The sequence below is a fragment of the Polistes dominula genome, unplaced genomic scaffold (genome assembly GCF_049000335.1).
Source record: "Polistes dominula isolate Pdom_NZ unplaced genomic scaffold, Pdom_raw_medaka contig_78, whole genome shotgun sequence".
In the NCBI taxonomy this organism is placed as follows: domain Eukaryota; kingdom Metazoa; phylum Arthropoda; class Insecta; order Hymenoptera; family Vespidae; genus Polistes; species Polistes dominula.
Window position 1 is genome coordinate 1,630,090 of NW_028301042.1, and position 15,768 is coordinate 1,645,857.

The 15,768-nt window shown below is 38.9% G+C and overlaps 1 protein-coding gene across 5 annotated transcripts in view; it reads left to right on the plus strand.

Annotated features, from left to right (window-relative positions):
- Nucleotides 1–15,768, plus strand: part of cut (homeobox protein, cut) — a 163,116-nt gene that overhangs the window by 131,236 nt on the left and 16,112 nt on the right. For all 5 annotated transcript variants that reach the window (XM_089175038.1, XM_089175040.1, XM_089175041.1 and 2 more), the window contains 2 exons: nucleotides 9,616–9,934; nucleotides 12,624–14,180. In XM_089175038.1, the coding sequence (XP_089031164.1) occupies nucleotides 9,616–9,934; nucleotides 12,624–14,180 (1,876 nt within the window). The remainder of the gene's footprint in view (nucleotides 1–9,615; nucleotides 9,935–12,623; nucleotides 14,181–15,768) is intronic.

The following is a 15,768-nucleotide window of genomic DNA, read 5'->3' on the forward strand; positions in this document are numbered from 1 at the left end:
CTCCCTCTTACTTTTCCTCTTTCTCTTCCTCCTCCTCCTCCTCCTCCATCTCTTTTCCTTACCCTCACAATCTCTTTCCCTTTCTCTATCTCTATCTCTCTATCTTTCTCTTTCTCGTTTCAATATTTCTCATCCGTAGAACGAATACCCCGACTAATATATGGCTTCTGCCGAGCAACCGAGAGCACCAGCCTCCCACCGAGTGTAGGTGGACGTACGTATTCATAAACGCGTAGTCCTCGTAATGCAAATCAGAGAAAGAGCTGGCAAATCTAAAGGGTGTGTGGTGGTGGGGCTAGGGAAGAGAAGAGAAGAGAAGAGAAGAGAAAGAGAAAGAGAAAGAGTGGGTTGGGGTTTAAAAGAGGAAGATGAGGAGGGAGAGGGAACGATGCGGTTAATATTAATTCACCGTTGCTACGGTCCGCTTGGTCTGCGAATCACTGAGATTCGGACATCGAAGTCTGAGATTCTCCACCCTTAACATATCGTATTCGACTCGGACTACCATATATATATATATACATAGATACACATATATCATATATGATGTATACGCATACTGTTCTCTCGACGGTTATACGCGATGATATTTGCAGACGGATATCCGAAATCCCGAACGTTCGGACATACATGACGGTTATGTTGAAATAAAAGGGAGGACAAACGATTCGTGGATAATTCGACTAGTTCGAAATCGGTCATCGGATCCTGCTGATATTATTACGTTGATTTTATTATAGGTACTACCAAAAATTCTTCAAGTATATATATATATATACTAGCATGATTTTATTAGATCAATTCCTAAAACTTAGTTTCTATTCTATAAGAAAAATTATATATATATATATATAGATATATGTTTTAACATCTTAGGCACTACGCACCACTATAGTGGCTTTCGCAAATGACATCTTTTAAAATATATTATATACTTAATTTTATTATTAATTATTAAAGTAAATTGTTAAAGTTTAAGTATAAATATATATACAATATATTTTAAAGAAAAATTATAATTTAATGAATAAATAATGGCATTGTCTATTGAACCCAGCTCCGAGCAAAATTCAGCAGTGCCTAAGAGGTTAAAAGATTTCAAATAAGAGACTTAGATGATTTAGAAAGATGGTCACTTTGATTTTGAAATCATCCACAGTGTGCAATAAGATAATCGCGTTTAATCTTTCCTTTCCTTTTCTTTTTTTTATTATCTTTTTACCTATAATTTTTTGGTCTTTTTTGCTCTAGCTTGTTTTTATCTCCCTTTGCATTGGTTAGCACGGATGTCTGAAATTAAAAATCGCAAAAAGGAGAAAGAAAAGAAGAAAAAAGAGAGTAGATGGAGATGAAGGTGGAGTAGCAGCAAGAGAAGGGGGTGCTAGAGGTAGAAAGGTGGAGGAATAGGTGGAGGTGGTGGTTGAATGTGGAGGAAACGGGGTCGGAGGCGTCGTGAGACTAACATGCCGTTCCATTATAAAGGCAATATCGTACGGGTCGAGTCTGCGCGGTATTACTAGCCTTCATAATCTGATGTATATTACGCATAACCCGCCGTGTATCAGGAAAAGAGAGAGAAAGAGAGGAAGAAAAGTTCACGGGGGTTAGGAGGAGGAGAAGGAGTAGGAAGAGGAGGTGGAAGAGAAGGGGTTCTTCGAATATAGGAAAGAGGAAGGAGAAAGGTAGAGTAGAAAGAGTCGCGTACACCATCATCGTACAACTGGCCGCCTGACTATATAGAAATGGTTTCGGCCAAAGAGTACTACCCTCACCGGTATGCTCGCTCGTAATAAGCATAAATCCTCCGGAGGCTTATCTAGCGGCGCCCAGAAGAACACTAAAATAAAATATCATACATTTTACCTTCTACCATTCGTTCCTACGTACGTTCGTTTGTTCGTTTGTTCATCTCGTACTAAACCAAGAAATAAAGAAAGAAACATCGTTACGAAGTGTATCGTCGCATATTTGCCACAATCTATTCTATAGGGAATAATATACCCATAATCCTCTGTTCTTCGATTTTATTCTTCTTCAATTTGGTATTATACGTGTTATATCACTGTGAAAGATTCTAAATTTAATTGACATCCTATTTTATTAAATATATCATTGAAATTATTGATAATTAATGCAATGACACTTGCATCAGGATTTGGTAATGTTGATCGTATATTTTATAGAGGATTTTAGAATCTAAAGTTACTCGATTATTCGATATTAATTAATATTATAGATAATATTTAATATATTTTTTTAATAAATTAATATCATACCATTTCTAAATTAATCATACTCTTGCATGGATATAATATAATTGTCTTTAAAATATTCTAAATTGAATTGACATCCTATCGAAATTGTCATTGAGACATTTTATAATAAAACAATAAAACAATCCTTCCCTACCAGCGTTGCGTCAACTTGTTAAAGTCAAGTTCGTTTCTTTTACATAAGATCATAGAATCTAAAGTTACTAGATTATTCGATATCGATTAATTGAAGACGTATGAATGTATTTGTTGGATGAATTAATAGAACCGAACGATTCGACAGTATGAACGCGATAATTAGAAATCGCACGGGGTGCTGCCCAATTGAATAACGAACAGAACGCGTCGCGGGAGCAATCAGCGAGAATGCAGAAACGTAATTCCGTATCGGTGGTTGGTTGACGCGCCTTCGTCCGACGGGATTGCAAATTCCTCTTTCTCTTTCCACCATCTCCTTCCTTCCTTCCTTCTCCTCCTCCTCCTCCTCCTCTTCTTCCTTCTCTTCTTGTTCTCTTTCTGTCGCGTTAGTCAACGAGAAAGAGGTGGATAGTTGTCCCTCTCTCTCTCTCTCTCTGTCTCACTCGGTTTCCATCTATGACAAGAACAAAAAAAAAAGAAAGTATCAGGGATCATATCGAGAAAGTAGAATAGGGTATGAGGGTGGTGGTAGTGGTGGTGAGAGTAAGGGTGGTGTTGGTGGAGATCGGGGACGGTTCTGTTTTCTGTCGGATTTTTTTTCATGAGTATGCGCGTTGATGCAACGCGAGATGTTAGCCAAAGGCACGTAGCCGGTGTAATGAGGCGAGATACATTTGGCCTCGACCATATACATATATGTATATATATATATATATATCTCTTTCTTTATTTCTTTATTTCTTTAGTTACTCTCACATCCACTTTTCTCTATCTTTCTTTAATATAAACACATGTGAAAATAGATATGTGTATACGTATGTATGACAGGTTATACACATATCTCTTATCCCTTTGCTCACTCAATCTTTCAATATGTATATACTCTCATTATCTATCTATCCATCTATCTATCTATCTAACTATCTATCTATCTATCTATATATCTCTTTCTCTTCTTCCACGAGAATTAGTAATAGTACTAGTAATAGTAGTAGTAGTAGTAACAGTTCGAAGGGGTGGGTGGCTATCGAGGATGGTTGGCGGAGAAGCTCGTCCAGAAAGGATCGTAGGAGGGTTCGAGGGTAGGTTTCAGAGGGGTGAGGGGGACTGAGGGGGATTGGAGCTCGATGCCCGATCAGTCATTAGACAAGTGGGTATTCACATATATCGAGTTGTAAAATCGATAGGGGTGTCCGTTAGTCGTGTATCCTGTAAGGAGTGCTGCTCTTTGGTGGGGATGAGATGCGGACCGATAGAAACGGAGAAGGAAAGATAGGATGATGTTCTAGAGAAAGAGAGAGAGAGAGAGAGAGAGAGATCGTTGAGATATTCCCCCACTTTTAGTATCGGTCCTATAAGAGAGAGAGAGAGAGAGAGTATGAGAGACAGAAAGTCGAGACTCTCTCTCTCTTTCTAGTTTCCTCTCCCACCCTCTTACTATACTTCCCCTTCGACCCCTTTTGTTGCTTCGCCACCCTCCCGCAAACCCCCCTTCCCCTAGCCAGGGGTTCTATCCTCCTCCACCTCCTGCCACCGCACGTATCCAGTCCTTGCATATTAATCCTGCCCATAATTCCCACTTCCCAGTTTGGGCAACCCTTCGCTTCGGTTGCCTCACTACCAACATCGAATGTGAACGAAAGAGAGAGAGAGAGAGAGAGAGAGAGAGAGAGAGAGAGAAGAAGGTGGAGGAGGTGGAGGAGTATATAAGCAAGAGAAAGAGAAACATCAATGTTGGAGTGAGTTAGAGAGAAAGAAAGAGAATTAGTATGAGTGAGAGAGAATGCCAGGCCGTCTCCTATCGATTGGGGGCTTTCTTTCCGAGCGCGGCTTTTAATTGGCGTTCTCCTATAGAAAAGAAAAGAGAGAAACCTTCATAAGGGAGAGTACTCTCCTCTAGGACGACGTAAAAGGTTGCCTCTTCGCTTCAGGGACAGCTTTCATAGTCGGTGTTGTTCTGTTACTACTCTCTATACTCCTTCATCGGGAGTGGGGGCAAAAAAAAAAAGAAAAGAGAAAATCTGTCTTATGGCATGAAAACCGTGTTACAACTAACACCAATACCAACTTACGACACCATACACTTTCTACCTTTTAATGACTAAACTTTGCATCTGAGTTTTCATGAACAACTTTTTGCCAACCTGTCAAACAACCGATCGTAAGATTTATAAGCACCGTCACTCGATTCATTCAACTTTAAGGAATATTATTTCTTAATAGTTTTTATTTATATATTATTTTATTTATATATTAAGTTTTTCTTTGCGTTAGTTAATTTATTTTTTAACGTTTTATATTATTTTTTTTTTGTTGACAAAATTAATTAAACTTATGTTAAACAAAAGTTAAGTTCATCGTCATTGGTTAATTATCAGTGAATGAAAATTTTCTAGAAAATTCTATAGTTACCAGAGATTATAGTGGGTTAGATTTTTGAACATCGAAAGGGTTGGTGGTTGAGCATAAGCAAACCCCTTATCATTTTTCCCTTAAAAAGGAAAGTAAAGGAGACTGGGAAGCCGCGGAAAAGCGATGGAATCCAAAAGAGAAACTAGAGAGAGAGAGAGAGAGAAACCCTAACCGTTTCGACGGTTATAACGACCTCCTCGTCCGGACTCATCATTGGTGGGCGAGCCACGAAATTAATACGAAGCAAACGGCCATCTTGCCTTCTCGTACAACGTATTCACACGCGCGTATAGGAAAAGGGGTAGAAAGGTAGGTAGGAAGAAGAAAGAGGAGGAGGAAGAAGAAGAGAAAGAGAAGAGAGGTGAAAATGGAGGTTGGGAATCTGAAGGGGGGTTGAGTATTTCTAACGTAGAACACACGAACACACGAACACACATACATACATGTACAGAGAAAGAGAACAGCGCACGTCTATTGGAAAGGGTCAGAATGATAGGAATGAGAGAACCGCGAACCGGTCCGTCACATGGTGTGCGTATGACACATATACTAACATCAATAAATACTTACGCATGAACGCACACATATACACAGTTACACAAATGCTGCGTATGATGTGTCGCGTTCGTTTCATCATTCTCATCGACACATATATATGTATCTAAATATGTATTAGTATCAGTATTAGTAGTAGTAATAATAGTAATAGTATTAGTAATGCTAGTAGTCGAGGTAAGTGCGAGAAAGCTTGGTTCGTAGGTGGTGTGCGTGAAGATTGATTATACCGCGGGAGAGAAAATGTGATCAATAGCTCGACAAACAAAGGCCCACCAACGCCTATATCATGCAAATAGCAAAAATCACGGAGGATTAGGGGCTCGTTGGGGGGTGAAAAAGGGGTGAAGGTAACGGACGAGAAAGAGGATATACGAGGAGGATGAGGAAGAGGAATAAGAGGAGGAGGAGAGTGGACCATGGTCAAGAAACAATGCCTTTACGCGTGTGGCTACTACTTCGTCCCTTACACGACACACCATATCCCTTTTCTTTTTCTCTCTTTCTCTCTCTCTCTCTTCTCGACTTTCCTACCCCCTTCGACTACACACACACACACATGTATACCATAACTAACACCATGGTATAAGCCGTCCTGCTTTAATTTGCATACGACCGATCGTGTCTTCCGATTCGACTCACCTTCGCTTCCTCACCACCCTCCACCCCTCAACGCCATGCTTCGTGACCATCGATCAAGCCCCAGTTGTTTTTCATCCACCTCCTTCTCTACCACCTTCTTTCTCACTCTCTTTTTCTCTCTTGGTTTCCATCTAGGGAAGCCGATGGTCACTACAACCTCTCCCCCTTCCCAAACCCCATATATATCCGCTTGGTATATGCACTCACACCAACAGGAGCAACCCACTTCAACACCCTCCATCCTCCCACCTCTCTTTTTTTCAACCGAGAATCTCGCTAACGAGAAAGACTCCTCCTTTACTCGATGACATTGTTCACCCGAAGCAGAAAAGGTGCTGTAACGTCACCCCTTTTCTTTTCACCTCCACCCTATGCCTTTTCATCGCCATTCCTTTTACTAGTACTCTCTTTTTTCTGTCGTCATTTATTTTTCCTGTTGGACCTTCGGATTCTGCTACGGGAGTAGGATCCTTTTTTTTTTAAAGGATCCCCTTAAAACACCATGAGATTGTTCGTTTCTGTCCAAGACAGGTATACGAATTGAGTATTCATTTGAAGACACTACTATCTGTTCAATGAAATATACTTGTGACAATTGTGACTTGTGGTTCACTTCCGTTGGGTGATGTGTTTTATTTGTTTTTGTATAGGAAAGAGATGTGTTTAATTTATTAATAAATTATACATCGATGTTTGAACAACCCATCTGGAACCATAGTTCTCCTAGTTGTGCACGTCACATTTCATTTATTTCCGGATTCCAATATGTCGCAGCAGTAAATTCTTAACCTTGCCTTAACTAGACGTAACGTTACTCAACGTACATTATCCGTTATCCAGAGCTTGCCGAGTTGATTTATCAAGCAGCGTGTTTGTGCGAATTTACGATCTACTATCCATAACGCAGGATTTAATTATGCCCCATGACGTTTGCGGAAACCCGATCCAAAGTACGATTTTGAATCGAATAATTGGAAGAAGTTTATCTTTATGATAAAAGTATACAAACACCCACGTGCTTTAACATTTAACGTTATTATCATAGTATCTTATTTACAGTTGATTATACCGTATAATACTTATTACTTCGAATAAATTATCAATAAACTATGATCATGGTAAATGAATAAATGTGTTTTAGAAATGGTTTACTATTTCAATCATATTTTCTATTGTTTATTATTATTATTATTATATAAGATTTATTTAAGAAAATTAAACATTTTGACAGTTTATCGGACATCAATGATTTATTTCGATAGATTTATGTAAACGTATTAATATAAAAAGAATACATGTGGATAAACGAATGCAAGTGAACAAGGAGTGGAGGGATAGAAAAAGATAGATAGGAGACAGGTGTAGTCCGATACCGGTAAAAGTAAGTTCCCACAACGTTGTTGGATACGTATCGATCATAAAAAAAGGGAAGTGTAAAACGTAGGAGAGACAATCGACAGATAGCAACAGTCCGCAACATATAATATAAAAGCTAACGGTAAAAATGTAACTGCTGACCGACGTAACTCAAGGTTCTTCGATTTTTTTTTCCTAGTTATGTTAGAGGGTAGTTTCTTCGTGCCATGTGTTAAGAAGAAACTTGATCTAAAGTATTCAACAACTTTTGTTTTTTTTTTACATATGTATAATATTTATTTTACATTTTCCCCCATTACCGTCCGGTCCACACATACTCGTTTCTATTAAATATTTCAAATATTTTAAGAAAAATGAATAAAAACATTTATCCTAGTGTTAAATGTTTAACAAAAAACAAAAAATAAAATATTCTAATACGTGGTAAACAAAATGATATATTAGGTGTACAACATTGTTTCCAACCTTTTTCCTACAAATGACTTTTAGAAAATATGGCGTAAGCAAAGTTTTGCACCTATTATTATATATAATTTTATTCAATGTAGAATCAACAACAAAAAAATTAGAAAGGAATGACCAATGTCGTTTGTTATCTCACGTATACAAAAAAAAAGGTGTGTGTACTCTATCAGAACAATTAGAAAAAAATACCATAACACAGTACAAGAGAAACAGAGAGAGAGAGAGAGAGAGAGAAAGAAAGATGTAGGAGAGAGATGTCGGAGGTGTGAATTTTGTAAAATTGAAGCCCTCGCTCCTCAATTAACCCCCGGGTATCATGGAAAAAAAAAAAAAGAAGGGCGATGCCTCGACGAGGAAAAACAATTGATACGATCTCGTTCACATTCGCCCGTTGCACCGTACGCGCTACAGTGCAAACGCATTCGGCTTTAAAATCGTCTCATCCTACCAACCAACCAACCAACCAACCAACCAACCAGCTCGTTTTCTATCTCCTTCCCCCCCGTAAAAACCTCTTTCCAAACCCCTCACTATCTCACTCTCACTATTCCTCTCAGCTCTTCTTTTCTATCTCTCTTCGTTCATTCATTCATTCATCCGTTCCTCTTCTCGCTCTTCCGGATACTCATTCGGTTGCATGAACTCGACTAAACACATGGATAGCTTTCGAGTACCAACGATTCATCGCAATTCATTCCGATTGATCGTGGAAACTCAACGATAATCGGCTCTACGCAATGGTGATGGTTGTGGTGGTTGTGGTGTGTGTGTGTGCATCATACTTCGAACGATACTTCTTTTTTTTTTTATAGTCATCGATGATTCCACATGACACTTGTATCATTTTATCATTCTTTATCACCGTACCTTCTCCCCCATCCCAATAAGATGAAGAAAAAGGATAATAAATACGATTCGTAGTAAGTGTGTGTGAGTTTGAGGGGGTAAAATTGAGGAGAACTGATAGAAATGTGAATTCCAAAGATGAAAATGAGATAGAAAGAGAAGAAGGAATGAGGTAAATGGAGGGAGGGATGAGGGAGTAAAAGGGAAAGATGTAGGATCTTGATTATCAGTCGATGACAGCTACTATCTGAATTGTTAACGACTCGTTGAACGATCGTTTTCATCTAGGAACATGTGCGAGACATGAATAAATGCTGCTATGATAACTGAGAACACTTCTCATCACCCGAAACTTTATTTTTCTTCTTTTATTTCTCATTGAAAACAGTAACTTAATCCATATGATCATATACATATACATATATATATATATATGAGTGTGTAGAATCTTTGATTATATTCCTATCGATTCTCCTTTTCTATATATATATATATATTACATAATTCTCAATAAAATTAATAAAGAGCTTTTGGTAAGCTCCTTTAGGAGATATCGCTTACCTATGGATAAGCAATGCTTGCCCAGATGGTTTCGAGTTGAAAGGAGTACGTCGCAAATGTGATTCCATATTTGCGTCTTCGATAATGCGATTATTATATTATATATCTCGTTCATGTTTAATAACTAGCTAGAATCGATTATATGAATTAGGCTTGAATTTAATTGAAAAATATATTTAAGTAACTTTGATCAAAAACTATTAACCAAAAAAAAATCTTTTGAACATAATCACGTGTTCCTATCAACTAATATTACAAATAGTTGTACTGTTTTTCATCTTCAAATTGATTTGTTTTATTATCGCGTTTGATTTAATTCAATTTTATTTATGTTTTAACATTTTAGATCGGTCAACTGTTGGACGAGGTGTCAAGGTTACAACAAAATTTGCAACGTCTTCAAGATAGTAACGCGCAAGCGACGGCGCGTTTCGAGGAAGAACTCGAAGCACGAAGACAACACATCACAAGATTGGAAAGCAAATTGGAACGGCAGAGAGATTACGATGACCTGAAACGCGAGATAAGCGTGTTAAGGTCGGTCGATCTCTCACAGATTCCAACCGGTGAACCTGGAAAAAGTCTTGAACACCTTTTAATGGAACGTTCCAAGGCCCTTCAGCAAGCTGAGAGTTTAAAACCACCTAACACGCCTGACACGCTCGGTAAGTTTTCCTTTCTTTGGTATTCAATCATTTATCAAATTCATTTTATTTGACAATGTATAACTAAAAATCAAAGAATATCATTGGTTTTCGTTTTTTTTTTTATTTTTTTTATTTACTACAATTCAATTGAAATACTTCTTTTCTTTTTTTTTTATTCTTAACATTTATTATCTTTGAAATGTTAGCAACTAATTCTGACGCTATGTAAAACAGGGGTTTTAATGTATCCAAGTAAACAGGGTAAATTAGAATTTATTAGAAAAGTAATGAAATACATTTAAGGGTAAAACTTTAGCTGTCTTTAACAATTAGTACAACATGATTTAAGATATCTAACCATTGAGATAAGACAAAAAGTTCAGTGTGTACCCCAGAGCGTCGTATATAGCTAAAACAGATCAAAGATTATTCTCTAATTAGCATCACTTAGCACCGCATCGCTTTTCAAATTCCTATTTTGCTACTGCTCTGATCTTCGGTCGCCGACTCTCTCTCCTCGAGGCCGACTCCCGTGGCCGACCGTGTTTTGAATTATAATTCGAATCAACAATAAACAAAACAAAAAATACAACCTATAACAAATTAGGGCACAAGTCTCATGCTATGCGCGGATATTAAATAAAAAAAAAATAAAAAAAAAAAATAGACAAAATAATTAATCGAGGGATGACTGAAAGAGCTTACGAAACAATAATTTCAATTAGAAAATAAAAAAAGAAAGAAAAAAAGAAATCAAATTTAACCCTGCTTGCCATTGTGTTCGCACTATTTTCCAACTTATTTCTATTCTCCTCTGTCAAAACTCAAGATGATCTTTTGTTGTTTTTTTTTTTCTTTTCTTTGATATCAGCGATTACCATTTTTCCACTTTAACATTTTCTTCATTATTTCTTCTACTACATTTCTCATTTTTGTTTTTGTTATCTGTTCTCTCTATCTGTTTGTCTCATTCTCTCTCTCTCTCTCTCTCTCTCTCTCTCTTACTCTCTGTGTTTCTCTCCACTTTTATATTCTCCCTCGAATCCTTCGTTGCTTAGGCTGCACTTTTTTGTTCGAGTCACTCTCTCACCAAAAAAAAAAGAAAAAAACAAAAAAAAATCAGTACCACCACGTGTACATGTGTATATTAAAAACGTACACTCTCACGTAAAAGTAACTAACGTAACGGAACACATATTATCTCTCTCTGCCCTATTCCGTCTGCTGTACACCTCTGACATCTGCCCTACAACCCTTTCCCTCTCCTCAAACTCCTCTTCCTCTTTCTCCTCCTCTTCCTCATCATCGACCTTTTGCCAAACGTTACCCCGAACGTCCCTTTTCCTTCATACGTTCCCTCCACCCACTTTTCCTATTCCTTTTACGTGTCCTCAACCCTACGAAACGCAACACCCTACCAAACCACTGCTACTACTACCACCATCATTCTGAACTTCACCTCACCAAACTCCCGAATCAACCCTCCACCCACAACCCCCTGCACCCTCTTGTTGCCAAATCGTCGTTGCTGCCGCTGCTACTACTCTCCTCTTCTACACACTGTGGGAATACGCAAATTTGTGGACGATATTTCGCAGTATTTGCCCAGGCCCGGGCTATTGTTTCGGGGACGGAGTTTATTATGAATCGATCCAGGACTCTCTTCTTCTACTACGTACGTACGTGTACCACCAAAAGAGGTGCCCACTTAAAAAGAGATATATATATATAGAAAGAGAGAGAGAGAGAGAAAAGGAAAATAAATGCACGTCGCGAAAATCAAAGAGAGGGATAAAGAAAAAGAAAACTCACCCTTGCACAGAGTGTGTATGAGACAGAGAGAGAGAGAGAGAGAAATATATGCAAACGTCGACACTACCTACCCCCCTTTAACCTCCCATCAACCTTTAAATCCTCTCCTAGTCTTTTTCTCTCTCTCTCTTTTGAATTAAAACAACCGAAAACTCCCGTACTCCTTTATTCGTCGTTCATCGTTAATCCCCAATCGTTACTTTTGTTTTTTCTTTCGTAATTTTTCCTTCCTTCCTACCTTATTTCCTAATTTTGTTTTTAGGTTTTTGTTAGAACACACAACGGAGACAATTTTCAACGCGAGTATTTTGTTTTACGATGGACGGCAAGATATTGTGTTTCGTGTTTTATTTTTCATTTTTTTTATTATCTATTCTCAATTGTTTTCGATGTTCGTCTTTTTTTGTTTGTTTCTCGCTACAAAACACTACCACCACCACCACCTCCTCAGTCAGCTTCCCCACAACCCTTTTTTTATCGTTTCGATGATTCTTTTATTTGATATTTTCTTTTGTTATTTTTTTGTTGTTGTGTTTTTACTCTTCTTGTACTCGGATATATATTATTTTGTTGTATAAAAGTTCGAAAGTAAATTGATATATTTATCGAGGCACCAAACTGAGAGAGTCTAGGTCGTGTTACGGAAAAGAAAAGAAAAAGAAAAAACAGGAAAAATAGTAGATTCGAATGAATTCGTGGAGAGAATCAAAACCAATAAAATGAAAAAGAAAAACTAAAATAAAAAGTGTAGAGAGATAAAGTAAGCCGACGATCAGAAAGTCAGTATCCTGTTTAAAAAAAAAAAATTAAAACGACGGAGATTATTAGGCCTGAGTTATCTGTAGTGCGCGTGCAACCGTGTTGACGGGGTCCCTTGTGTTTTTGGTGGTTGCAGGTGGACTATCGTCACCCCTGCAGCGCGCCTCGACCGCCTCGCCCCATGGGGTCGGAGGTGGGCCACCTTCGTCCTTAGTATCCTCCCAACAAGCCCCACCGCCACCTCCGACCTCGGTTTCCCTCCCGCCACGTTCCACGCCGACACCTTCCTCCGCAACATCGACGACTTCCAGCCTCCTCTTCCCCCCGCCTCTCCAAAACGTCGAAACCTTCGGCTCCTTCCTTGGCGAGGAGATCGTCGCCAACTGGAGGCGGACGTTGGAAAGGTCGATCATAAATCAACAACAACAACAACAGCAACAACAACAACAACAACAACAACAGCAGCAACAACAACAGCAGCAACAGCAGCAGCAGCAACAACAGCAGCAGCAACAGCAGCAAGTCCAGCAAGTCCAACAAGTGCAACAACAACAGGTGCCGCCACAACAGCAACAACAACAACAACCGCAACAGCCGCAACAACAGCAACAAGCCACTCAAATCTCTCAATTAACGCAACAACAGTTGCAACAAGTCCAACCATTGATAGGACTTCATCCACCTACAACGTCAAGCAGCCTAAATCATCTTCCCTCGCCAACAGAAGCATCGTCCAGTACAAACGTACCGAGTAAATCCAGTACACCATTGGGTACGACGTCGATGGGAACGACGACGTTAACCACGACGAATTTAGCCACGACAGGACTCGGTACAACATCATTGGGTACGTCGACATTGGGCACGACGTTGGGTACGACGTTAGGTACGACGTTAGGTACGACGTTAGGTACGACGTTAGGTACAACGTTAGGTACAACGTTAGGTACAACGTTGGGGACGACACCGCTGATCGGTTGTCTCGATCCAAGCGAGAAGGCGTCGACGCCAGTTCCCGGTCACGAAACGCCGGCGCCGCAGACGCCATCCTCGACGAGTGCCCTGACATCGCCCCCGAGCTTTCAACCGCCCACGTCGATGGTCGAGACGAGCACCTCCTCCGCCTCCGTCAACGGTGGAGGCGTTACCCCCAGTGCCGTGTCCACGGCGCCGCCACCTAAAAGCCCGGCGGATCAGGAATCCTGTCACAACAATAATAACAACAGTCATCATTTAGCTAACAACAATATCGGTGGCTTGAGCGTATTGGACACCTTAAAAAGTCCCTTCCGTTTCGACGACAGAACCCATCCGTTCAGATTCGGTGATGAGTTCGGTACGATCGGTATGGCCGGTAGACTCGGTGAATCCCTCATACCTAAAGGTGATCCTATGGAAGCGAGATTGCAAGACATGTTGCGTTACAATATGGACAAGTATGCCTCACAAAACCTGGACACTCTACACATAGCAAGAAGAGTACGAGAACTCTTATCCATACATAATATCGGTCAAAGACTGTTCGCCAAATATGTTCTTGGATTGAGTCAAGGTACCGTCAGCGAGTTACTCAGCAAACCCAAACCTTGGGATAAACTCACCGAGAAGGGACGAGATAGTTATAGGAAGATGCACGGTTGGGCTTGCGACGACAACGCCGTAATGCTGCTCAAGTCCCTAATACCCAAAAAAGGTGAGTACCGATGTGTTCCAACGATCATATCTCTCCGAATCTTTCTATTTTTACATATTTATATATATATACACATACATGATATACATTGAGAGACTTGATTATCTCAAACACTTACTACTCTTCTGGCCTTAGACGAATCTAAAATATGATTGATCGAGATCTATACTTTGATCAATGTCATTAATCCATGATTCTGTTTCATAAGTATACTTAATAATTGTTAACCAATGTTATGATCAAAAGATATTCTCGATGAATCAGAATAATAAAATCTGATTGAAAAATCTTCTATCTTCCGCCTTGCACTGCCAATAATCCATCTCGCCGAATGACTAACAAATACATAACTAGCTATATTACATTGTTTTAACCTCTCTTGGCTGCTTAATAAGGGAATCGATGGTACTTCTATTCGCTCTTCTAACCGCACCCGCAGGAAAGGAACTTTAATGCTCATCCCAGACGTCGAATCCCTCGTCACATTTGCGACAATCAAAATGAAGGAAAGATATACATACTACTAGTTTCGTTTACGTTATTCTCGAATATCTCTTATTAGACATAACGAACGGAACGATACGGAATGGGAACGGGAACGAAAACGGAACTGAAACTGAAACTGAAACATTAAGAGAGAGTATAGTAGTTTCTCATTTTATTTAACAACACATTTCATACAAATCCATTGTGTTTGAAATTAAATGAATAGAATTCAAGAGAGTTGGATGGATGATATAAACGACAGCAAATTAAATCAAACGAATCAATAGATTTGATTACATCGTGTCCTAGCATTGACTCTATTCTTATATCGATTATTTGCTGCGTTTGGCAGCCATATTGTTTAGAGAAAATCGAAAGGAGAGAGACGAGTGTTTGATAATGATTAAAACACCATCATCGATTGTTCTTAAGAAATTTAAATACAATGATACATTTTTCTTTTTTTTTATATTAATCGTTTCATCAAAATCTCTAATAATTAATTAAATAAATATATATTTATTAATATTACGTTTCTATTCAATTTGTTTTAAATTAAATAGGTCAGAGATATTATAGGAAACGAGCTGTAGAAAATGGATTCGAATTATATTTCAATTCAACGACAAACGAATCGAATTAGTTCGAATCGGAAGTAGCAGCTCCTCCCCCCTCTTCTCCCCCCACCTAGTCTCTTTCTCTCTCTCTCTCTCTTTTATGTAAAAAAAAAAAATATTAATATCAATCGTCAGAGGATGTCGATCGTCGTTCTCATAATGGCGCATCCTCTGACTTGTACGTCCGGTTTCGGCGTGCGAAATAAAAATAAAAATAAATTCAATAAAAACGAGAGAGAGAGAGAGAGAGAGAGAGAGAAATAAATAAATAAAGAAAGAAAGAGAGAGAGAAAGAGAGGACTCGGTGACAAAACATGAGTCATGCGTCAATGGATTGTCGGTTTCCGTCGGGATCTCTGACAACGATAATCATCGAGAGAAGAAGGATGAGGGTTTCGGAGGAGGGGAAGGGAGGTGAAAGTTACGAAGCATTGAACGAGAATAAAATATGCCCCGACTGTTATTATAATCATTATTATTATTAT